Source organism: Boleophthalmus pectinirostris, unplaced genomic scaffold, assembly GCF_026225935.1.
Source record: "Boleophthalmus pectinirostris isolate CB_2022bp ecotype Guang Dong unplaced genomic scaffold, ASM2622593v1 HiC_scaffold_7, whole genome shotgun sequence".
In the NCBI taxonomy this organism is placed as follows: domain Eukaryota; kingdom Metazoa; phylum Chordata; class Actinopteri; order Gobiiformes; family Gobiidae; genus Boleophthalmus; species Boleophthalmus pectinirostris.
The window spans coordinates 40905693-40931504 of record NW_026571473.1 but is presented as its reverse complement, the minus strand read 5'-3'; the positions used below and the strand labels follow the sequence as shown (position 1 = coordinate 40931504).

Here is a 25812-nt window from a genome sequence, read left to right as displayed (position 1 = left end):
GTCCTGGTCTAGTCCTGGTTTGGACCTGGTTTAGTCCTGGTTTAGTCCTGGTCTAGTCCTGGTTTGGACCTGGTTTAGTCCTGGTCTAGTCCTGGTCTAGTCCTGGTCTAGTCCTGGTTTGGACCTGGTTTAGTCCTGGTCTAGTCCTGGTTTCCTGGTTGGACCTGGTTTAGTTGGTCTAGTCCTGGTTTGGACCTGGTTTAGTCTGGTCTAGTCCTGGTCTGGTGGACCCCTGGTCTAGTGTCCTGGTTCCTGGTTTAGTCCTGGTCTAGTCCCTGGTTTGGCTGGTTAGTCCTGGTCTAGTCCTGGTTTGGACCTGGTTTAGTCCTGGTCTAGTCCTGGTCTAGTCCTGGTCTAGTCCTGGTGGTTTAGTCCTGGTTTAGTCCTGTCTAGTCCTGGTTTGACCTGGTTTAGTCCTGGTTTAGTCCCTGGTTTAGTCTGTTTAGTCCTGGTCTTGGTTTGGTCCTGGTCTAGTCCTGGTCTAGTCCTGGTTAGTCCTGGTTGGTTTACCTGGTTTTAGTCCTGGTCTAGTCCTAAGGCGTTGACACCTTGGATTCATATCTTCAGCGTTTTGGCGTCGACACTGTAGATCAGATTCGCGCTGACGCCCGAAGACGCGCCACAAAAACGCCGGACGCCCAGACGCACGTCCACATCGACTTTACATATGAACTTTGCCGCTTTGTGGCTCTGGGGTGAAGCTCCCTTCAGAGTCAAACTCACAAGTTTCCGTCCTGTGGTCTGCAGACAGATCCTGCTTCAGTCTCTGAGATCACAGATTTAAAATCTCTCCAGATTCTCCTCGTGTCTGTGGTGTGTGATTTCTGACGCACTTTTAAAAATTATTAAAATAGTGGCAGCCATGCAATTATTATTATTATTTTTTTAATATATTTGTTATGTGTGTGTGCGTTTATGTGTATATATGCACTTGTATGTAATTTGTATATATTTCGTTTGCATCATTATTAATGTAATTATTGTTACTTTATTTTTATTATTATTTTCTGGTCAATATTACTATTGCTGTTGTATTTGTATTTTATTATTATTTTTATTAATTTATTTTTTAAATGTTTATTATTGTTTTTTCTTCTGAATTTTATTATTATTATTATTATTTATTATTTATTTATTTTTATTTTTTTTTTTTTTTCAGTGTCTGTTAAGGGTGGGTGTGGGGAGGGCGAATCGGGGTTTGGGAATGGGGAGGAGGGGGTTTAAATGTGGCATTTGTATATTTCTACATCTTGTGGCTTTATTGTTTGGCCGTAAGACCACAATATAGGAAAAAAATAAAATTAAATAAAATTAAATATATATGACCAAAAAAAAGTAGTGGCGGCCTTTACAGTTAACATTGAACACCAAGTACATAACCCCCGATAATGTTTTTTTGTTTTTGTTTTTCAGAGACGACCTCATCCCGCCTCCATCTCCCACCACCACCACCACTCCGCTCGTTTCTCCAACCGCTTTTACCCAAAACAGAACTACAAATGCGTCTAATGTGCAGCCCCAGACCACACGAGAACCAACCACTCCCACCTCCACCACACGAGAACCAACCACTCCCACCTCCACCACACGAGAACCAACCACTCCCACCTCCACCACACGAGAACCAACCACTCCCACCCCCACCCCCATCCCGTCACACCAAACAACCACCCAGAGCCCAACTACAAACTCCACCTCCACGAGCCCTGAGAACGGGACGGCTCCATCTGCGACCTCGACCCTGTCACCCCACACCTCCACCCTCACCTCCGCCCGGAGCGCCGACAATGGGACCACTGCCGCTCCACCTCAGACCTCCACCCAGAGCTCTGATAACGGCACAGCTCCGTCCGTCACTCCGTCTGTTTCTAACTCCACCCAGGACGTGATCCAGACCAGCCCCAGCACCACCAGCTCCACCAACTCCACCGGCTCAGGTACGACTCTCGACACTGTTCCTGATGTACTTCTGTACGTCTGGAGCCCGCGACACTGCGAGGCACAAACACAAACACACTCGGAATTTACACCAGGAGCATCAACGTCGGCAAAGCTGCACCTGCACTCACTTTTAAAAGCCCCAATTTACACCAGAGGCAACAGATCTGCTCCTGCGACGCCAGCCTCTGTGGATTCTCACGATTAAACTCTAAACTCACTTTGCGGAAACCGTGTGACCTCGCGGCGTTAGGATTCGTTCACTCGACAGTAGACGGGGACCTTTTTTATTGAACCAGTCGCTGCTGTTTGGTCGTGACGTTTGTAAAGCTCCAAACCCTGTAGGAAGAAGAACAATAACGTCTTTCCTCTTGATCAAATTCACCAAACATTCTCTTTGTTCCTGCTTTAAATCCTCGGGGATCTGGGGAATCGTTGACAACACAGAATGTCCACTGACGCTTTGTTTACTGCTGCGCTGTTCCACAAAAGGGACACAGACAGACGCCACGACGACGACGTCACGGCTTCACAGCTCACAGCTGATTGTGCGCCGTCTACAACTTCAGGAGATCTTGCAAACCGTCTGGTGCAGGGGTGTCCAAACTTTTTTCATCAAGGGCCACATCTCTAAACACAGATGAAGCAGAGGCTGATCGAGGGTCGTAGACTGATGCTCAATACAGTAAATAATTGAAATATGTGCATGTTTAACACTTTAGAATGAGACATCAGTCTTTCCGCACACTAAATATTAAATATTTGCTTTATCAAGGTAGATTTTCAAAAAACTTGCAGTAAAAAGTAACATTTTTCATTGATGCAAGGTAATTTGGGCCAATTCACCAAGAAAAAATTGTCTGAGGGCCACATTTGGTCCATAGGCACTGGAGAGAAATGAACTTGAGCGGAGGCACTAGACCAGTGGTGCTCAACACGTCGATCGTGATCTACCAGTCGATGGCCAAGGTCGTGTGTGTAGATCGCCGTGTCTCGTCTCGGACTCGTGTTTGGACTCGGTCTTGTCTCTCACTCGAGGTCTGACACTCAACAAGTGTGATCATATTTCATTCCGGCCGCTGCTGTTGGTAATAAACTTGTAGCGGGTGCAGGAGCGTGTGGGGCGTCTCAGTGCAGCCTGTGCGCTCATTTGAAACCCGCGGAGACTCTACGGCGCATCACAAACACACACGCTCCCTATGCACGGCTCGTCTGCGACAGCGTGTGCCCTCGTGTACCAGCGTGCATCACAGGGCAGGTTCAACTTCCTAAACATCCTACCTGTCCACCTGCCTCACGTCAGCACGCCGCCCCTCGCCTTTTCACGCTCTCGCTCCTTCCTGCGTACAGCCAACACAAGCCCCTCCCACAGTGCGGCTGATTAGAAGAGCAAGACCAAACGTGAAGCAAAAACCAGTCTAAATTTGTGTTCCAGTGTTGGCACAAAGCAGGTCTACAGCATAGAGCGGATCTACAGAACAGACCTACTGCCACATTTGGCTGAAGTTTGTGTAACAAAAGTGACAAATGCATCTGTGTTTGTCACGATGTGTGTTTGGTTTGGTAAACGTGCAGAGGCTGGTAAATATCACTGCAAAACCACAAAAGAATGAAACTCCAGTTTGGAACTTTAAAAAACAGGTTTAAAAATCTTCCTTCACTTTTTTCACAGTTTTGTGTAAAGTGCCAGAGGAAGTTCTCTTAAAGAAGAGGTTCTCAAACTGTGGGGGAGGGTCCAAAAAAGGTCCACAGAGTGTTTCAGTGCAGTTTGTTTGACTTTGTATTAGGTCGATCATTTTGACTTGGACATGATGTAAAAGTGTGAGCACCTCTGGTCTCGGTGGCTCCAGCCTGGACAGGAACAGCAGACCTACAGGTGAATCGTCGTTCATTTAGACAGAGCCGGAACAGACGCTGCAGTGCACCTAGTTTGCAAAAAAATAAATAAATTAAAAAACAAATCCTGGTATAAGGCCTGGATAAGACAGTGGTGAAAGTTCCACGTTGCACTTTAAATGGTGTTTGATTTGTTGTCGTGCTCGTGTGTGGGTTTCTTCCGCAGAGAGTTGGCAGTCGAGTCTCCGGCACAGTCCTGGTCTGGTGACGGTCCTGGTCGTGTTCTGCCTGGTGGTGGCGCTGTCTCTGTCCGTGCTGCTGTTTCACTGTGTGAGGCAGGTCAGATCCACTTCCAGTTTTGAGAGACTCCGAGACGTTCCCCTGGTGAGACTCACCACACTGCTCCCTACAACACTGCTCCCTACAACACTGCTCCCTACAACACTGCTCCCTACAACACTGCTCCCTACAACACTGCTCCCTACAACACTGCTCCCTACAACACTGCTCCCTACAACACACACACACGCAGGAGGAGAACTCACTATAAACCTTTACAAACTGTTCTCAAACATGTAAAGCAAACGTCTTATTTAAAGCTCCACCAGAAAAGTTACACAATGCAGCTTTAAGTTATGTATTTATAATAATAATAATAATAATAATAATAGTAATAATAATAATAATAATAAAATACATTGATTTCCAAAAGAAGCTGGCATTAAACATGAACAGTCTAAGTAATTTAGTCCTGGTTTAGATCTGGTTCAAACATGATTTAATTCTGGTTTAGTCTTTGTTTAGACCCAGTTTAGACCCAGTGTAGTCCTGGTTTAGTTCTGGTTTAGTCTTTGTTTAGACCCAGTTTAGACCCAGTGTAGTCCTGGTTTAGTTCTGGTTTAGTCTTTGTTTAGACCAGTCCCAGTTAGTCCTGGTTTAGTTCTGGTTTAGTCTTTGTTTAGTCCTTGTTTAGTCCTGGTTTCTTTCTGGTTTAGTCCTGGTTTAGTCCTGGTTTAGTCTTGGTTTAGTCCTGGTTTAGTCCTGGTTTAGTTTTTAGTCTGTCTTGGTTTAGTCCTGGTTTAGTCTTGGTTTAGTCAGTCTGGTTTAGTCCTGGTTCAGTCCTGGTTATTTATAAAGTGACTTTTAAAACCTGCTTGACTCAGGAGGTGCAGTTCACTCTTGTGACCAGAGGGGGGAGCTGTAGGGACACTGTGTTCCTGTCAAAACGAAACAAAACTCTTCCCCGAGCTGTGGCCAAACTCCTGTCAAAGTTAGTCCTCATTTAGACCTGGTTTAGACCTGGTTTAGTCCTGGTTTAGTCCTGGTTTAGACCTGGTTTAGTCCTGGTTTAGTCCTGGTTTAGACCTGGTTTAGACCTGGTTTAGTCCTGGTTTAGTCCTGGTTTAGTCCTGGTTTTAGTCCTGGTTCCTGGTTTAGTCCTGGTTTAGTCCTGGTTTAAAAGTCCTGGTTTAGACCTGGTTTACTCAGGGTTCAGTTCACTTTGTGACCAGAGGGGGTTAGGGACCTGGTTGTTCCTGGTCAAAACAAAACAAAACTCTTCCCGAGCTGGCCAGACTCCTGTCAAAGTTAGTCCTGGTTTAGACCTGGTTTAGACCTGGTTTAGTGGTTTAGTCCTGGTTTAGTCCTGGTTTAGTCCTGGTTTAGACCTGATTTAGTCCTGGTTTAGTCCTGGTTTAGTCCTGATTTAGATCTGGTTTAGTCCTGGTTTAGTCCTGGTTTAGTCCTGGTTTAGTCCTCCTGGTTCAGTCCTGGTTTAGACCTGGTTTAGTCCTGGTTTAGTCCTGGTTCAGTCCTGGTTTAGACCTGGTTTAGTCCTGGTTTAGTCCTGGTTTAGACCTGGTTTAGACCTGGTTTAGACCTGGTTCAGTCCTGTTTTAGACCTGGTTTAGTTCTGGTTTAGTCCTTGTTTAGTCCTGGTTTAGACCTGGTTTAGTCCTGGTTTAGTCCTGGTTTAGTCCTGGTTTAGTCCTGGTTTAGACCTGGTTTAGACCTGGTTTAGTCCTGGTTTAGACCTGGTTTAGTTCTGGTTTAGTCCTGTTTAGTCCTGGTTTAGTCCTGGTTTAGTCCTGGTTTAGTCCTGGTTTAGTCCTGGTTTAGACCTGGTTTTAGACCTGGTTTAGTCCTGGTTCAGTCCTGGTTTAGACCTGGTTTAGTCCTGGTTTAGTCCTGGTTTAGACCTGGTTTAGACCTGGTTTAGTCCTGGTTTAGTCCTGGTTTAGACCTGGTTTAGACCTGGTTCAGTCCTGTTTTAGACCTTGTTTAGTTCTGGTTTTAGTCCTTGGTTCAGTCCTGGTTTAGTTCTGGTTTAGTCCTTGTTCAGTCCTGTTTTAGACCTGGTTTAGTTCCTGGTTTAGTCCTGGTTTAGTCCTGGTTTAGTCCTGGTTTAGTCCTGGTTTAGTCCTGGTGTTAGTCCTGTTTTAGACCTGGTTTAGTCCTGGTTCAGTCCTGTTTAGTCCTGTTTTAGTCCTGGTTTTAGTTCCTGGTTTAGTCCTGGTTTAGTCCTGGTTTAGACCTGGTTTAGTCCTGGTTTAGACCTGGTTTAGTCCTGGTTTAGTTCTGGTTTAGACCTGGTTTAGACCTGGTTTAGTTCTGGTTTAGACCTGGTTTAGTTCTGTTTTAGACCTGGTTTAGTCCTGGTTTAGTCCTGGTTTAGACCTGGTTTAGTTCTGGTTTAGACCTGGTTCAGTCCTGGTTTAGTTCTGGTTTAGACCCTGACTCTTGTGAAACTCTTGGCTCCGCCCCCTCATGTGTTTCTCATCTGTTTCTCGCACGAACTCGCCGCGTCTGTGGAAAAGAGAGCGATAACGTCTGTGTGAATCAGCGATTTAACAGAATCAAAACACGAGTCACAAACACAGACGGAGTCACGGAGGACAACACCGGGAAAACCGGGAAAACCGGGAAAACTGGGAATAAATAGTTCAGATATTTGTCAGAAAAAAAATTACAGATTTATTTTATTAATTTAAAAATGTGTCTTTCATTTTTCAACAGTTTTATGTCATTTTATTTTATTATTTTTTTTACTTTCAACCATGTTTTAATGTTCATTCATCTCACTCTTTGTCTCTCTCTCTCTTCTCTTTCTCCTTCCCTCCGCCCTCTCTTCCTCCTCTCTCTCTCTACCTCTTTTCTTTTTCTCTACTTCCCTTTTCACTCTCTTTTCCTCTCTCTCCTCCCTCCTCTGTCTCTCTCTCCTCTCTCTCTTCCCCTTCTTTCTTTCTCTATCCCCCCTTTTCCTCTTTCTCTCTCCCCCCTTCTATGTATCCCCCTCTCTCTCCCTCCCTTCTCTTTTTTCCTCTCTCTCTTCTCTCTCCTCTCTCTTTTCTCTCTCTCTTCTCTGTCTCTCTCCTCTCTCCCTTCTCTTTTTTCCTCTTTTTCTCCCCTTCTCCCTTTTCCTCACTCTCTCCTCTCTCTCCTCTCCCTTCTCTCTCTTCTCTTTCTCTCTTTCTTCTCTCTCCTTTTTGTCCACTTCTCCTTCCTCTCTCTCTCCTCTCTCTCTCCCTTCCTTTGTCTCTTTCTTTATCCTCCCCTTTCGCTCTCTTCCTCCCCCCTCCACCTCTCCCTCTGTCACCCCTCACCTTCCCCTTCTCTCTTTCTCTCTCCCTCTTTCTCTCTCCCCCCACCCCCTTCCACCTCTCCATCTCTTTCCATCTCTCTCTCTTTCTCTCTCTGTTTTAGGGTCCAGTGAATGAAGAATCTCCGTTCGCCCACTACACAAAATGACACAAGACCTGAACCAACTCACTCCTGCTCTAGTCCTGGTTTAGTCCTGTTTCAGTCCTGGTTTAGTCCTGGTTTAGTCCTGTTTCAGTCCTGGTTTAGTCCTGGTTTAGTCCTGTTTCAGTCCTGTTTCAGTCCTGTTTTAGTCCTGGTTCAGTTCTGGTTTAGTCCTGTTTCAGTCCTGTTTTAGTCCTGGTTCAGTTCTGGTCTAGTCCTGGTTTCGTCCTGGTCTAGTCCTGGTTCAGTCCTGGTTTTAGTCCTGGTTCAGTCCTGTTTTAGTCCTGGTTCAGTCCTGGTCTAGTCCTGGTTTCGTCCTGGTCTAGTCCTGGTTCAGTCCTGGTTTAGTCCTGGTTCAGTCCTGGTTTAGTCCTGTTTCAGTCCTGTTTCAGTCCTGTTTCAGTCCTGTCCTGGTCCTGGTTTAGTCCTGGTTCAGTCCTGGTTCAGTCCTGGTTTAGTCCTGGTTCAGTCCTGGTTTAGTCCTGGTTCAGTCCTGGTTTAGTCCTGTTTTAGTCCTGTTTAGTCCTGGTTCCTGGTTTAGTCCTGGTTCAGTCCTGGTTTAGTCCTGGTTCAGTCCTGGTTTAGTCCTGTTTTAGTCCTGGTTTAGTCCTGGTTCAGTCCTGGTTTAGTCCTGTTTTAGTCCTGGTTTAGTCCTGGTTCAGTCCTGGTTTAGTCCTGGTTTAGTCCTGGTTTAGTCCTGGTTCAGTCCTGGTTCAGTCTTGGTCTTTGTTCTTTTCGTTTGACACATTTTTCCGCTGACTCTTCGTCACTTTCTGTGGTGTGACTGTTGTGGCACTTTTACAGATGAACTTATAAAAACAGAACGAGGAAAGTCTATATGTTTGTGTTAATGAGCAGCAAAAAGACTGTTTCATTTCACAAATTTTTAGTTTTTAATTTTTTTTTTTTTTTTTTTTTTTTTTTTCCACAGATTTTCTTTCACTGAATTTTAAGGTTTTTTTCCATTGATTTTTTTATTTTTTCCCAGTGATTTAATTAATTAATTTATTTATTTTTTCCATAGATTTTTAGTTTAGTTTTTTTTTTTTTTGGGCTGATTTATTTTATTTTTTTTCACAAGTTTTTTAGTTTTTTCCACTTTTTTTTTTAGATTTTTTTTCTCACAGATTTTTCTGGTTTTATTCCCACTGAATTTTATTTTTTGGGGGTTTTTTTTCACAAATTTTTCCTTTTTTTCACAGATTATTATTATTATTTTTTTGGACTGATCAAGTTCACGTTGCGTCGCCTCAATTAAACTGATTCACTGCACAAAAGCTGTACATGTTTTAAAGCTCAGAACACAGAACAGACAGACCTGGTTTAGTCCTGGTTTAGTCCTGGTTTAGTCCTGGTTTAGACCTGGTTTAGACCTGGTTTAGTCCTGGTTTAGTCCTGGTTTAGACCTGGTTTAGACCTGGTTTAGTCCTGGTTTAGTCCTGGTTTCCTGGTTTAGTCCTGGTTTAGTCCTGGTTTAGATCCTGGTTTAGGTCCTGGTTTAGACCTGGTTTAGACCTGGTTTAGACCTGGTTTAGACCTGTTTAGTCCTGGTTTAGTGTTTAGTCCTGGTTTAGACCTGGTTTAGTCCTGGTTTAGTCCTGGTTTAGTCCTGGTTTAGTCCTGGTTTAGTCCTGGTTTAGTCCTGGTTTAGACCTGGTTTAGTCCTGGTTTAGGTTTAGACCTGGTTTAGACCTGGTTTAGACCTGGTTTAGTTGGTTTAGACCTGGTTTAGTCCTGGTTTAGTCCTGGTTTAGACCTCTGGTTTAGACCGGTTTAGACCTGGTTTAGTCCTGGTTTAGACCTGGTTTAGACCTGGTTTAGACACTTGGTTTAGACCTGGTTTAGTTGGTTTAGTCCTGGTTTAGTCCTGGTTTAGTCCTGGTTTAGACCTGGTTTAGACCTGGTTTAGACCTGGTTTAGACCTGGTTTTAGTCCTGGTTTAGTCCTGGTTTAGACCTGGTTTAGACCTGGTTTAGTCCTGGTTTAGACCTGGTTTAGACCTGGTTTAGACCTGGTTTAGACCTGGTTTAGTCCTGGTTTAGACCTGGTTTAGACCTGGTTTAGTCCTGGTTTAGACCTGGTTTAGACCTGGTTTAGACCTGGTTTAGACCTGGTTTAGACCTGGTTTAGACCTGGTTTCCACTTGGTTTAACCCTAAAATGACGTCCTCTGATCTGAATAACCTCTACCTGGTTCTGGTCTCGTCCTGGTCTCGTCCTGGTCTAGTCCTGGTCTAGTCCTGGTCTAGTCCTGGTCTAGTCCTGGTCTAGTCCTGGTCTAGTTCTGGTCTCTGTTCTTCTGGTTTGACACATTTTGAGCTGACTCTTCTTGACTCTTCTTGACTTTCTCGTCTTCGTCGTGGTGTGATCTTTTAAACTCAGACTCAGACATTGTGTGGTTTTGGTTTGGGTTTTTTTTGTTTTTGTTTTGGGTTTTTTTGCATCATCAGAGAAAAACCTTTGCTCCACGTCTGAGTTCGGTGTTTTTCATGTTTCGCTTTAGAATCTGTTCTCAGGGACTTTTAAATAATCATAATAATATAATAATTCCAATTGCACAAATCAATTTAGTTTGATTTTCTACCAAATGTTTCTTTGCATTTTCTGTCAAATAAATAAAACAAACGCACAAATGTTCTCTGGTTTTACTCTTCTGGCAAATATGTTATGATATAAACTAAAATATTTGAATCATTCTCTCCATTAAATCATATTTTTGATTAAAAGGTCTCATCATTTTTTTTTTCTAAAGGCACAAAGTTTATCATTTATGGATTGTACAAAAATAAACAACAATGAGGATGTAAAATTTGAGGATTTTTGTGTTTCGTTACGGTCGTACAAACTCATAATCATGACACCAAAGGCACAAAAGTTTATTGTTTATGATCGTATCAAAATAAAAGGTGATGTTAAAAAGAAAAGCCTGTGTTTAGTTAATAGTGATTAGTAATTGATCATAATGAGATCGTGAGTCATGATTGATTAAACTGTTTTCTGAAAATGATGATGGTGTTTCATGTTTATAAATAAAATATAAGAGAGATTCTATTAAGATAAAGAACATTATATTATTACAGTTGAGTGTTGTTCTCTTCATCTTCATCATTTGCTTCGTCCAGGTCATCGTCTTCTGCCCTGATTCATCGACCGGTTTCACTTTGTAGAAACTGTCTGACCTCGCAGCATTAGGATCCATTCGCTCGACAGTAGACGAGTCTTTTTTATTTAACCAATCGCTGCTGTTTGGTCGTGACCAGTGTGGGGAGTAACGCCTTATAAAAGTAACAAATGACTGTAATGCACTGCTTTTGCTGTAACGCAGTAATGTGGCATAACAGGGAAAAAAACTGTAATATTTTACTCGGTACAAATGTGAGTGACGCGCGTCACAAAGCTTTTTTAACCTGGATTGAAGTGGTGGTTTTTCTTCAAAGAAATTCACTAAAATCACCTCGATATCAGCAGCGGTGAAACTCCAGAGACACAACCACGTAGATCTTCAGGTGACCGCGGGCGAAAGGACCGAGAACTGTACACTGTTTAGACCTGGTTTAGACCTGGGTTAGTTCTGGTTTAGACCTGGGTTAGTTCTGGTTTAGACCTGGTTTAGACCTGGTTTAGACCTGGTTTAGACCTGGTTTAGACCTGGTTTAGACCTGGGTTAGTTCTGGTTTAGACCTGGGTTAGTTCTGGTTTAGACCTGGTTTAGACCTGGGTTAGTTCTGGTTTAGACCTGGTTTAGACCTGGTTTAGACCTGGGTTAGTTCTGGTTTAGACCTGGTTTAGACCTGGTTTAGACCTGGGTTAGTTCTGGTTTAGACCTGGGTTAGTTCTGGTTTAGACCTGGTTTAGACCTGGGTTAGACCTGGGTTAGTTCTGGTTTAGACCTGGTTTACTTCTGGTTTAGACCTGGTTTACTTCTGGTTTAGACCTGGTTTACAGTCGTCTCTCGCTCTTTCACTTTTCGCCGTCTCACTGTTTGGTGGATTTTTGTAGTGCAGTTTTGATGCCTTTTGTTTTTACAGTGTATGAACACATGATCCTCCCGCTGCGTCCTGATTGGCTGAGAGACTCCTGCCTCCTGTACAGTACAGAATGTGTTCAGCTGTCAAATTTAAATAAATGTTGGATCTGTATCAGTGTGATTCTGAAGTGTTGTATGTTTGTACGTTTTCTCCCCGACAAAACCCACAATGTCGACAAAACTTTCTGCACCGACAAAGACTCCTGCGCTCGAACCCGAAAAACAAAGGACGACGCAAAGCTCGATCAGGCGACAGACGCTCTTACCTCCATGAGGTGTAGAGCAGAGTCAGTCTTTAATCTGGCCCTCGTCTGATTTTCTACTAAAATATTTAAATGATATTTTCTATTAAAATGGTGTTAATTTTGTGTGGTGTTTATCACAGCAGCGTCTCCAGCGTCTCTGTACGTGGCCCCTCCCACCAGAGCAGCACAAATGAAGACTTGTCTCTTTCCAAACGCTCTTAAAGGACGATCGTTTTGACTGTTGACCGTGACACCCTCATCAGAAAAATGTCCAACATGAGAAAAGTGGAGCCGAGTGCAGGATTTTACAACAAAAATGGACTTATTCCTGTTTACAGACAAGTTCATGTTCAAACTTTGTGTTGAAATTGTATTTTTCTTAAAGTTTCAGGTTGTTCATAATATTATAATATTATAATAAGAAAGAGTTCATCAATTAAAAAAGATTTCTGTAATAGATTTGTGTTTCTCTGCACAAATATTTGAACTTATTGTTATTTTTGGGGTTTATAGGCGAGTTTCATTGTTGACAAAAGCGCGCGTTGCTGCTGGGAATTATTTTGGTCGGCGGCAAGAAACACTAATTCAACATGACGGACGGAGCCAGAAAGCACGTAAAGGGTATTGATCCCGGTTATTTCTCCACTCTAACGGCAGACGACCCAAGACCATTTGACCAGAAATTGGTCATAAACATCGACAGACGACAAATCACCCTTTTCAACCCCGACAGAGTCTGGACCAAACCAAACTTCTGGTCAGAATCTCCAACTCCCTGGACAAATATTCACTTGGGCGACATCCACAATGACTTGGTGAAACTCCTGGGCCATTCACAGCAGAAAAGATGAAAACCTCCAAGAGTCTGGATGTGTTGTTGAACTTGTTGAGTCCACGGTTTGTTAGGATCTTCTACGTTTGCTCTGCGGATGTTTGAAAGTCGTTTAATTCACCGTTAGTGGTTCTTTTCACTCAGAAAAAAGAAAAAGACATTTTCCTTCTTCCGTGTTTCTATTTGTGCGTCCGATAATGCAGCAGGAGTTTAACATTATCAGGGATAAATACACGAGGTTACACACTGTGTTTGACGCTACCGTGTTTCTTGCCTCCGACCAAAATATTTCCCAGCAGCAACGCGGGTTTTTAATAACAATGACGTCAGCTCAAACTCGACTATATGACATGAGTTTTCTGATCCAGACACTTTGGGATCAAAGTCGGTTGGATACGACCCCGGGAACAAAATGAGTTTGACACACTAGTGTGTTCTGATTCCCGATCTAGTCGCTGGAGAGAAATGAAACTGAGCAGAGACACCAGCTTGATAAATCATCTTCCTCTGCAGAAGTGAAAACATGAATCTTTGTTTACGTTCAGACTGCAGGGCTTGACGCTCAATTCGGATTTTTTTGTGTGAAATCCGATGTTTTTTCGAGGTCGTTCACATTTCCAGTTAAATGTGACTTGTATGTGACTCCAGTGTGAACATTAAACGGTCCAAAAGTGTCCCACATGTGACACTGGAGACACGACGACGTCACGAGCAGAGAAACTTAAACATGGACGCAGCATCGAGCACCTGGAGATTTTAAAGTTCCTCTCGTACCGGAGCCACAACATGAACAACTGACTTGTTTTAAGGAGGAGATTGAGAAGGAGAAGGACCAGGTTTTTGGTCGTGGTGTTTTGTGGGACAGCGGCAGCGACGTCTGGAGAAACAAACAATCCATGTATCATTCGTTCATTCGTTTTTCAATATAAAACCAAAAATAAGAAAACGAAAAAACAACAGTTTTCTTCATTAATTGTCTCCAAAACCAAAATGAAAAAACGGATAACGATTCGTATTTTCAGTTTTCGATTTTGTGTTTAAATGAAGAATGGAAAAAACGGATAACGGCCGTTTCCCGTTTACGTGACTTCAGTGACTGTGATGCCGGACTTTTGCACCGCGTACGGACTGAACCAGGACTGATCCAGGTCCGAGACCAGAGCGGGACCAGAGCGGGACTGGGACGGACTCCAAGCTTTGACTCTGAGCCTCCGCGGGGTCCGAAGCCTCAGCTTCGAGCTCCGGTCCTGCCGTGGGCTCTGAGCCTCCGATCTGGTCTCGGTCTTGTCTCGGTCTCGTCTCTGTCTCAGGCCCGCTCTGGTCCGGGTCTGATCCCGGACCTGGTCCATTTGAACCAAAAGCTCTTAGTTCGGTTCGTTTTCGTTGGTGTGAAAGCGTCAGTTGGAGGCTTTGCTCCACCTCGGAACCAGCCGCGGTTCTGGAGCACCCGTCCGGACCTGTAGTCCACAGAACATTCTCACTTTCCCCGCACGGAACCAGCGCGGAGACGATGACACGGAACCGCTCGGACCACTGGTCTCGGTCTCAGTCCCGCTCTGGTCTCGGTCTGGTCTCGGACCTGGATCAGTCCTGGTTCAGTCCGTACGCGGTGCAAAAGTCCAGCATCACAGTCACTGAAGTCACGTAAACGGGAAACGGCCGTTATCCGTTTTTTCCATTCTTCATTTAAACACAAAATCGAAAACTGAAAAAACGAATCATTATCCGTTTTTTCATTTTGGTTTTGGAAACAATTAACGAAGAAAACTGTTGTTTTTTCGTTTTCTTATTTTTGGTTTTATATTGAAAAACGAATGAACGAATGATACACGGATTACAAACGTTTGTGTGCAGAGTCTCAGAGTGGAGGGATTGATCTGCGCTTCACTGTTTCACTCACACAGAGTTCAGACACGATTTTCACCTGACGAGAAGAACGTTTGAGAACATTTGTGACACGTGTAGGTGGGATGAATGTGACCTGACCGTTCAGACTGAATTTGAAAGTCGAAAAAGATCAAATATGTATCAGTTTTTGGAGCACAAATCAAAGTCTACGTTCAGTCTGCAAACTGAAGTGACCCAAATCTGACTTTTTCACCCTTATGCTCCTGTATCTGATCTTTTTTTTTATTTTATTACCTTTTAATTTAAACAAAATAATCAACAAAATAATAACAATATAAGAAACACAAACAAAACAAAACAGACATTGGCTGGTTCATATATCAGACACAGTTACACCCATTTCGAAATGTAAATACTTTTTTCATAAAAGCTGAAATCTCAAGTAAACAGGTTCCCACGTCTTCAAGTCTTCGCTTCAGGTCATCAAGAGAAACAAAACCGAGAACCGTTTCCTGTCGTGGAGTTTTGGAGCGAGTCTGGTCACATTAATCGTCCTGAAATCCTCCCGTTCTTTCTGTTCTTTCTGTTCTTTACCTTCGTCTTTGTTCAGTTTGTTTGGGAGCGGGGGAACCGTGAGGACTGTGACGGGCCCCGGGGTGAAAATCTCCTCGGTAAATATTTATTGTGTTATTCGTTTCCGTGGTAACAGAGCGAGCTTGCGTGTGCTGCCTGCGTCTGGACCTGCCTCTGCTCGTCCTGCCCGCGTCTGTGTCCCGGAAACTCTCACACTCTCAAAGAAAACACTGGGACTTTTTAACTCACATTGATCGATTTCTGATTTCTCCGACACCGCGCGCTCACTGCACCTGCACAAAACACCTGTCGCCTCCTTCACCTGTCGCCTGTCTCACCTGTCGCCCACTTCCTTGGACTTCGACTTTGACAAACTTTATTGATCCACAAGAAAAATGATTTGGACACAGGGGCTCACACATCACCGTAAAATATAATAACAAAGACAAAAAAAATATTAAAATGGTGAAAATAAATTCTAAATAAATTGCAAAAAATAAATAAATAAACATAATTATATAAATGTAAATGTACAAGACAAAATAAAATAGAAAAATAAGGAATAAAAAATAAAATCTCAGCTTTATACAGTTGTAGGGAGTATTATCTGTTACATAAAGGTGCCTCTGGTTCTCTCCTCCTTCTCTTCTCTCTTCTTCTCTCTTTTTCTCTCTTCTCTCTGTCTCTGTCTTCATCCATTTCCTGCAGGAAGTGAGGAGAAGGAGCCGAGGAAAGAGGAGACAAGAGGAGGGAGGAGATGAGGAATGAGGAGATGAGAGGAGCTAGGAGACGAGGAACGAGGAGATGAGAGGAGCGAGGAGATGAGGAATGAGGAGATGAGAGGAGACGAAAGGAGACGAGAGGAGATGAGGAATGAGGAGATGAGGAACGAGGAGACGAGAGAAGACGAGAGGAGACGAGAGGAGATGAGGAACGAGGAGATGAGGAACGAGGAGATGAGGAACGAGGAGAGACGAGGAGACGAGGAGACGAGAGGAGATGAGGAACGAGGAGATGAGGAACGAGGAGATGAGAGGAGACGAAGGAGACGAGAGAGACGAGAGGAGATGAGGAACGAGAGGAGAGGAATGAGGAACGAGGAGATGAGAGAGGAGACGAGAGGAGACGAGGAGAGGAGACTAGGAGACAAGGAAGGAGGAGATGAGAGGAGCAAGGAGACAAGAGGAGCGAGGAACTGGATTGTGTCGAGGAGCGAATCCTCACGGCGAGTCTGAACATGTCTCCTGAGACGTGTGATTAGAGAAAAACACACACACACACACAACACAGACACACACAATACACACACAATACACACACAGACACACACACACAGACACACACACACACACACACAGACACACACAGACACACACACACAATACACACACACACACACACACACACACACACACACAGACACACACACACACACACACACACACACACACAGACACACACACACACACACACACACAATACACACACACACACACACACACACACACACACAGACACACACACACACACACACACAGACACACACACACACACACACACACAGACACACACACACACATACACACACACACACACACACACACACACACAGACACACACACACACACAGACACACACACACACACACAGACACACACACACACACACACAGACACACACACAGACACACACACACACACACACAGACACACACACACACACAGACACACACACACACACACACGACACACACACACAGACACACAATATTTGGTTCAAGAGAAATACATTAAAAAAACATTGTGTTAATCCAGTTTTATCACAACTCCACCTGCACCTGCACCTGCCGACACCTGCACCTGCACCTGACACCTGCACCTGCACCTGCCGACACCTGCACCTGCCGACACCTGCCGACACCTGCACCTGCCGACACCTGCACCTGCCGACACCTGCACCTGCACCTGCCGACACCTGCACCTGCCGACACCTGCACCTGCACCTGCACACCTGCACCTGCCGACACCTGCACCTGCCGACACCTGCACCTGCCGACACCTGCACCTGCCGACACCTGCACCTGCACACCTGCACCTGCACGACACCTGCACCTGCACCATGCTGCCTGTTAAATCTGACACATGAGTGACTCCTGTTTCCTCCTCAAAAACAAAAGCAGAGCTGAAGTTGTGTTTGGTTTGAGTAAATCTTTCTTATTAGTCCGTCTCCATCTCTAAAGCTCCAAACACTCTGTTCCACCTTGTGATGTCATGAAGCCGTAGTTTTCACGTGAACGGCAAAAAGTGAAGTGTTAAAATTGACTCTCACAGAATTTGAACATTTTCTCAGTGTTTATATGAGTTAGAGTTAATTTAACATGTTTGGAAATGTTCATTACGTAACACTGGATCAAAGTTCCTGTTCAACCTGAAATCCAGAGTTATATTCAGGTTTTGAGAGTGAACAGATAACACTTTGTAGAGTTATCCTGATTTAACTAAACAACACACAGAGGTGTTTTATTTTTACACTTTATTTGAGTTAATTTAAGATGAAATTATGAACAAAACTGGTTTAAACTGGTTCTACTCTGGAGGGAGTTTGAAGTAGTGGTGGGAGGAGACAATTTAACACTAGTGGAAGTTGAATTTACACTAAGAGAAGTTGAATTAACACTAGAAAAAGTTGAATTAACACCAGTGGAAGTTCAATTAATTTCAACTACATCAAATCTGGAAAATAACTTCAACTCCAACACACATTTAACTTTCAAATAGTTAAAATAACACTTTTTGTGTTAAAAACAACCAGAAATTCTAACCCTCCAGTTTTTGTTGTGTTTACTGTTGGCGAGGATCAGATGAGTCAAAAATTATGATCGTTCTGTTTTATGGATGAGATTTAAACGAGTCAAACTGACACTGGCTTTATTTTCATATCGTGATTGAGACGTGTTTAAATAAAAATGTTTTGTTTTTGGTTTTTTTGGTGGTTGGTAATAATAAAATTGCGAAACTAATGAAAATTGTTACGCAGAAACCATTTATGACGAACACGTGAGTCAGTATAATCACATTTTCTTTGTGTTTTGGTCGTTTTTAAGCAGATTTTTTGTATTTTATCTAAACAAATAACAGTTTATGCGTCTCTTTACTGTTTGCAGGGATCAAATTGGTCAAAAATAAAGACACATGGGACATTTCTTGTATAAAACTGTGGGACAAATCAGTGGTGTTGTTTAAATCTGCAGGGACAAGGGGACACAGGCTCAAAACTGGGACTGTCCCGGGTAAACAGGAACATCTGGTCTCCTTGTCCCTAGTTTCCTTCCCTTGTCTCCTCTCAGCTTTAGGACACTTCACATGACATATTTGATTGACAGATGAAAAAATGTCGTATCGAGGAGAGAGAAAGGAGCGGCGGCCCTTTCCTCGTGACGCCGCGGACCTCGTGTGGAAACGACTGTTTACTTGGCCCAGTTTCCAGCGCACGTGCCGAGGGGCTGAAGCGAGCGCGCTCTGCAAACACTCCCGCGCAAACACTCCCGCGCAAACACTCCCGCGCAAACACTCCCGCGCAAACACTCCCGCGCAAACACTCCCGCGGATTCCAACGCTTTGCCTCATCGTGTTTGTGACTAATTCCCACAGAAATCTCGTCATTCGTTTCTAAATAACGGCAGATTTTCAGATGCAAACAAATATGGCGCCTTATAAAAGTGTAAAGTTCACGTGAAAATAAAATAACTGCATAAAAAACACAAAAGTGAACAAAAATGTCTTCATATAAAAAAAGCTTTCAGTAAAACAAAGAGCTAAAAAAAACAAAACAACAGAGAATCAGAACCCAGGAGAAATTGCAGAACTATTCCTTAAAGGGGAGGAACGAGAGAGCAACACAGGACCTGAGTCTGCTGTATATCTCCACCTAAAAAGACCTGAGTTTGTCATACATCTGCATCTAAAAAGACCTGAGTTTGTCGTACATCTCCACCTAAAAAGACCTGAGTTTGTCGTACATCTGCATCTAAAAAGACCTGAGTTTGTCGTACATCTGCATCTAAAAGGACCTGAGTTTGTCGTACATCTCCACCTAAAAAGACCTGAGTTTGTCGTACATCTGCACCTAAAAAGACCTGAGTTTGTCGTACATCTCCACCTAAAAAGACCTGAGTTTGTCATACATCTCCACCTAAAAGGACCTGAGTTTGTCGTACATCTCCACCAAAAAGACCTGAGTTTGTCGTAAATCTGCACCTAAAAAGACCTGAGTTTGTTGTACATCTCCACCTAAAAAGACCTGAGTTTGTCGTACATCTGCATCTAAAAAGACCTGAGTTTGTCGTACATCTGCATCTAAAAAGACCTGAGTTTGTCGTACATCTGCATCTAAAAAGACCTGAGTTTGTCGTACATCTGCACCTAAAAGGACCTGAGTTTGTCATACATCTGCATCTAAAAAGACCTGAGTTTGTCGTACATCTCCACCAAAAAGACCTGAGTTTGTCGTACATCTGCACCTAAAATGACCTGAGTTTGTCGTACATCTCCACCTAAAATGACCTGAGTTTGTCGTACATCTGCACCTAAAATGACCTGAGTTTGTCATACATCTCCACCTAAAAAGACCTGAGTTTGTCGTACATCTCCACCTAAAAGGACCTGAGTTTGTCGTACATCTCCACCTAAAAAGACCTGAGTTTGTCGTACATCTGCACCTAAAATGACCTGAGTTTGTCGTACATCTCCACCTAAAAGGACCTGAGTTTGTCGTACATCTCCACCTAAAAAGACCTGAGTTTGTCGTACATCTGCACCTAAAATGACCTGAGTTTGTCGTACATCTCCACCTAAAATGACCTGAGTTTGTCGTACATCTCCACCTAAAATGACCTGAGTTTGTCGTACATCTCCACCTAAAAGGACCTGAGTTTGTCGTACATCTGCACCTAAAAGGACCTGAGTTTGTCGTACATCTCCACCTAAAAGACCTGAGTTTGTCGTACATCTCCACCTAAAAAGACCTGAGTTTGTCGTACATCTGCACCTAAAAAGACCTGAGTTTGTCGTACATCTCCACCTAAAAAGACCTGAGTTTGTCGTACATCTCCACCTAAAAGGACCTGAGTTTGTCGTACATCTGCACCTAAAAAGACCTGAGTTTGTCGTACATCTCCACCTAAAAAGACCTGAGTTTGTCGTACATCTCCACCAAAAAGACCTGAGTTTGTCGTAAATCTGCATCTAAAAAGACCTGAGTTTGTTGTACATCTCCACCTAAAAAGACCTGAGTTTGTCGTACATCTGCATCTAAAAAGACCTGAGTTTGTCGTACATCTGCATCTAAAAAGACCTGAGTTTGTCGTACATCTGCATCTAAAAAGACCTGAGTTTGTCGTACATCTGCACCTAAAAGGACCTGAGTTTGTCGTACATCTGCATCTAAAAAGACCTGAGTTTGTCGTACATCTCCACCAAAAAGACCTGAGTTTGTCGTACATCTCCACCTAAAAAGACCTGAGTTTGTCGTACATCTCCACCTAAAAAGACCTGAGTTTGTTGTACATCTGCACCTAAAATGACCTGAGTTTGTCGTACATCTCCACCTAAAAAGACCTGAGTTTGTCGTACATCTGCACCTAAAATGACCTGAGTTTGTCGTACATCTCCACCTAAAATGACCTGAGTTTGTCGTACATCTGCATCTAAAATGACCTGAGTTTGTCGTACATCTCCACCTAAATTGACCTGAGTTTGTCGTACATCTCCACCTAAAAGGACCTGAGTTTGTCGTACATCTCCACCTAAAAAGACCTGAGTTTGTCGTACATCTGCACCTAAAATGACCTGAGTTTGTCGTACATCTCCACCTAAAATGACCTGAGTTTGTCGTACATCTGCACCTAAAAAGACCTGAGTTTGTCGTACATCTGCACCTAAAAGGACCTGAGTTTGTCGTACATCTGCACCTAAAAAGACCTGAGTTTGTCGTACATCTGCACCTAAAAGGACCTGAGTTTGTCGTACATCTGCACCTAAAAGGACCTGAGTTTGTCGTACATCTGCACCTAAAAGGACCTGAGTTTGTCGTACATCTCCACCTAAAAAGACCTGAGTTTGTCGTACATCTCCACCTAAAAGGACCTGAGTTTGTCGTACATCTGCACCTAAAAGGACCTGAGTTTGTCGTACATCTGCATCTAAAAAGACCTGAGTTTGTCGTACATCTCCACCTAAAAAGACCTGAGTCTGCTGTACATCTCCACCTAAAAGGACCTGAGTTTGTCGTACATCTGCACCTAAAAAGACCTGAGTTTGTCGTACATCTCCACCTAAAAAGACCTGAGTTTGTCGTACATCTCCACCTAAAAAGACCTGAGTTTGTCGTACATCTGCACCTGAAAAGACCTGAGTTTGTCGTACATCTCCACCTAAAAAGACCTGAGTTTGTCGTACATCTCCACCTAAAAAGACCTGAGTTTGTCGTACATCTCCACCTAAAAAGACCTGAGTTTGTCGTACATCTCCACCTAAAAAGACCTGAGTTTGTCGTACATCTGCACCTAAAAAGACCTGAGTTTGTCGTACATCTGCACCTAAAAAGGACCTGAGTTTGTCGTACATCTCCACCTAAAAAGACCTGAGTTTGTCGTACATCTGCACCTAAAAAGACCTGAGTTTGTCGTACATCTGCACCTAAAAAGACCTGAGTTTGTCGTACATCTCCACCAAAAAGACCTGAGTTTGTTGTACATCTCCACCAAAAAGACCTGAGTTTGTCGTACATCTCCACCTAAAAAGACCTGAGTTTGTCGTACATCTCCACCAAAAAGGACCTGAGTTTGTCGTACATCTGCACCTAAAAAGACCTGAGTTTGTCGTACATCTCCACCTAAAAGGACCTGAGTTTGTCGTACATCTCCACCTAAAAGGACCTGAGTTTGTCATACATCTGCACCTAAAAAGACCTGAGTTTGTCGTACATCTCCACCTAAAACGACCTGAGTTTGTCGTACATCTCCACCTAAAAGGACCTGAGTTTGTCGTACATCTCCACCTAAAAGGACCTGAGTTTGTCGTACATCTGCACCTAAAAAGACCTGAGTTTGTCGTACATCTCCACCTAAAAAGACCTGAGTTTGTCGTACATCTCCACCTAAAAGGACCTGAGTTTGTCGTACATCTCCACCTAAAAGGACCTGAGTTTGTCGTACATCTCCACCTAAAAAGACCTGAGTTTGTCGTACATCTGCACCTAAAAAGACCTGAGTTTGTCGTACATCTGCACCTAAAAAGACCTGAGTTTGTCGTACATCTGCACCTAAAATGACCTGAGTTTGTCGTACATCTCCACCTAAAAGGACCTGAGTTTGTCGTACATCTGCATCTAAAAAGACCTGAGTTTGTCGTACATCTGCATCTAAAAAGACCTGAGTCTGCTTCACATCTGCATCTAAAAAGACCTGAGTTTGTCATACATCTGCACCTAAAAAGACCTGAGTTTGTCGCACATCTCCACCTAAAAAGACCTGAGTTTGTCGCACATCTCCACCGAAAAAGACCTGAGTTTGTCGTACATCTCCACCTAAAAGGACCTGAGTTTGTCGTACATCTCCACCTAAAAAGACCTGAGTTTGTCGTACATCTGCATCTAAAAAGACCTGAGTTTGTCGTACATCTGCACCTAAAAGGACCTGAGTTTGTCGTACATCTGCACCTAAAAGGACCTGAGTTTGTCATACATCTCCACCTAAAAAGACCTGAGTCTGCTGTACATCTCCACCTAAAAGGACCTGAGTTTGTCGTACATCTGCACCTAAAAAGACCTGAGTTTGTCGTACATCTCCACCTAAAAAGACCTGAGTCTGCTGTACATCTCCACCTAAAAGGACCTGAGTTTGTCGTACATCTGCACCTAAAAAGACCTGAGTTTGTCGTACATCTGCACCTAAAAGCCTCAGGTCGCTCCTTTGAGGACAGCGAGGTTCAGATCTGAGGAAGACCTCAGACTTCTTCTGTCTCTTATCTACAACTTGATCCTCAAATGTAAATGAAAACAAAGAGACGAGTCGCTGCAGTCAGGTCAGTCAGGTCACGTCCAGACTCATGAGCCTGAACGATTCTGCTGATGCGACTTCACACTCAGTTCAGTTCAATCGGCCTAATTAACAAACACAAGTGTAAACAGGTGTGTGTTAGTTTCAGGAGTTTCTGGGCCTGTTCACACCACAACGTATTTTGGTCGAAACTGTGAAGATTTTATTTATTTTGGTCTTTTGTTACTGTTACGGCTCGCGGCTCGCGGCTCGCGGCTCGCGGCTCGCGGTCTGTAATCCGTGTATCATTCGTTCATTCGTTTTTCAATATAAAACCAAAAATAAGAAAACGAAAAAACAACAGTTTTCTTCGCTGTTTGTCTCCAAAACCAAAATGAAAAAACAGATAACGATTCGTTTTTGCAGTTTTCGATTTTGTGTTTAAATGAAGAATGGAAAAGACGGATAACGACCGTTTCCCGTTTACGTGACGTCCGTGACTGCGATGCCGGACTTTTGCACCACATACGGACTGAACCAGGACGGATCCAGGTCCGAGACCAGACCGGGACCAGAGCGGGACTGAGACCGGGACCAGAGCTGCTCTGGTCCTCCGCGCTCAAGAACCGCGGCTGGTTCCGAGGTGGAGCAAAGCCTCCGACTGACGCATTCACACCAGTGAAAATGAATCGAAATAAGAGCTTTTGGTTCAAATGGACCAGACCGGGACCAAAGCGCTACTGAGACTAAGACCAGACCGGGACCAGAGCGGGCCTGAGACCGAGACCGAGACAAGACCAGGACCAGACCGGGACCAGACCGGAGGCTCAGAGCCCACGGCAGGACCGGAGCTCGAAGCTGAGGCTTGGACCCCGCGGAGGCTCAGAGTCAAAGCTCGGAGTCCGTCCCAGTCCCGCTCTGGTCCCGGTCTGGTCCCGGACCTGGATCAGTCCTGGTTCAGTCCGTACGCGGTGCAAAAGTTCGGCATCGCAGTCACTGAAGTCACATAAACAGGAAATGGCCGTTATCCGTTTTTTCCATTCTTCATTTAAACACAAAATCGAAAACTGAAAAAACGAATCATTATCCGTTTTTTCATTTTGGTTTTGGAGACAAATAACGAAGAAAACTGTTGTTTTTTTGTTTTCTTATTTTTGGTTTTATATTGAAAAACGAATGAACGAATGATACACGGATTGTCTGTCTCCGGCTCCACATCGCCTGGCGCTGCCCGTTTGTTTTACCGCGTGTATCTTCCGTGTTTGTCCCGTGTGTGGTGCCTGGTGTCTGACTGGTGGACGTGGTTCCGGGGCTGTGGTCTGGTTCTGACGTCCCTTGTGGTTGGAGGATTGACGTCCCGTTCCTCCAATCCCGTCCTTCCACATCCTTCCACATCCATCTCCTCGACCAGTAAAAGTGCAGTGCGTGTGTCCCTCCTGGCGGCTGGACGGCAGTTTCACTTCGCCCCTCGCCTCTGCAGACCTTCGCTCTTTGATATTGTAAAGTGTGTTTGTTACTATAATTTTTAGTTTTACCAGTTTGGGCAGTGTTTTTTTGTTGCTGTTAAATACCTTCGTTTATGAGTGGTTTAGTAACTTTGTGGAATTCTGAATTATCAAATGTGAACGTTTATTTTTTTTGTTATTGTACTTACCTACATCACTTTATAAAACCCATTTACTTTACATCATATCTGGTCTGTGTTACTTTACTTTGGGTCGTAACACCACACGGAGTCGGGCAAAAATTGTGTTTTTTGAGAACAGGTTCCAGAGTGGAGAAATCTGAGAATATCAGTGTGTTAGGTTTATCTAAACATTATAAACAAGAAGAAAGACAAGAGATTAATTCAGTTTTACTCGCGAGGAGAACGGGCAGAGAGTGGGCATCAAAACCAACAGTCTCCACACGTTCTGATGCCTCAAGGCTGTTCTCCTCTTTTTATTTCATTAGGAGGCCCTAGTTACAGAATGATAATTCTCAAGGGGAAACAGCAAAGACATAATAAGAAACTGATGCAGCTAAGCATAGTACAAACACATAAAACATGATTAACAATCAGGAGGTGCCGTAGGTCAGACACCATCATAACTCTTCATGTGTGACAGTGGGAGTTGGCTTCATGTGAGGAATCATCTGGAGGTTCACACGAGCGACAGGACACTGCACACAGTTGTCAAACACACAGAGGTTATTCAACAAGTGACAAGTGATTGGTACATTATAAATCAAAGAATTGTAGTACATAAATGGTTAACTCATAGGCCTAGAATATCACACAAGTATTTAGCAAATATGGGATAATAAAATTATTCTGACACAGTGTTTCATTTTTGTATGGACAAACAAAATGCAGCTTTTGCGAAACGATGACGTCACGATCCCGTCATCGCCAGAGTCCAACGGTGCAGCGCTCGCACCCCTCGAACCGACCTTGAACCGACCTCGAACCGACCTCGAACCGACCTCGAACCGACCTCGAACCGACCTCGAACCGACCTCGAACCGACCTCCGCAAGACAAATGTGACCTGTAATGTGACAGGTGCAGCCCACAGAGCCGCTCCTGTCGCCCGACAACCGAGACGCACAGTTCACACTAACACAAAGAACACACAGCACAGACACACACACGGATCAACAACAAAGACACACGAGTCGTTAAACTGTTGGAGTTTGAGTTATTCTAATAATTCTCATCCAAATCTTATGACTAAAAACTTATGACTTATGTTTCAC

At 43.8% G+C, this 25812-nt stretch overlaps 1 protein-coding gene across 1 annotated transcript in view; it reads left to right on the top strand.

The window, feature by feature from the left end:
• The window catches only part of LOC129412163 (uncharacterized), a 20825-nt gene extending 13251 nt beyond the window's left edge, over positions 1-7574 (top strand). The window contains exons 3-6 of the mRNA XM_055165283.1: positions 568-695; positions 1414-1937; positions 4001-4158; positions 7477-7574. Coding sequence (XP_055021258.1) covers positions 568-695; positions 1414-1937; positions 4001-4158; positions 7477-7521 — 855 coding nt within the window. The 3' untranslated portion in view covers positions 7522-7574. The remainder of the gene's footprint in view (positions 1-567; positions 696-1413; positions 1938-4000; positions 4159-7476) is intronic.
• Positions 7575-25812: the final 18238 nt, after the last annotated feature.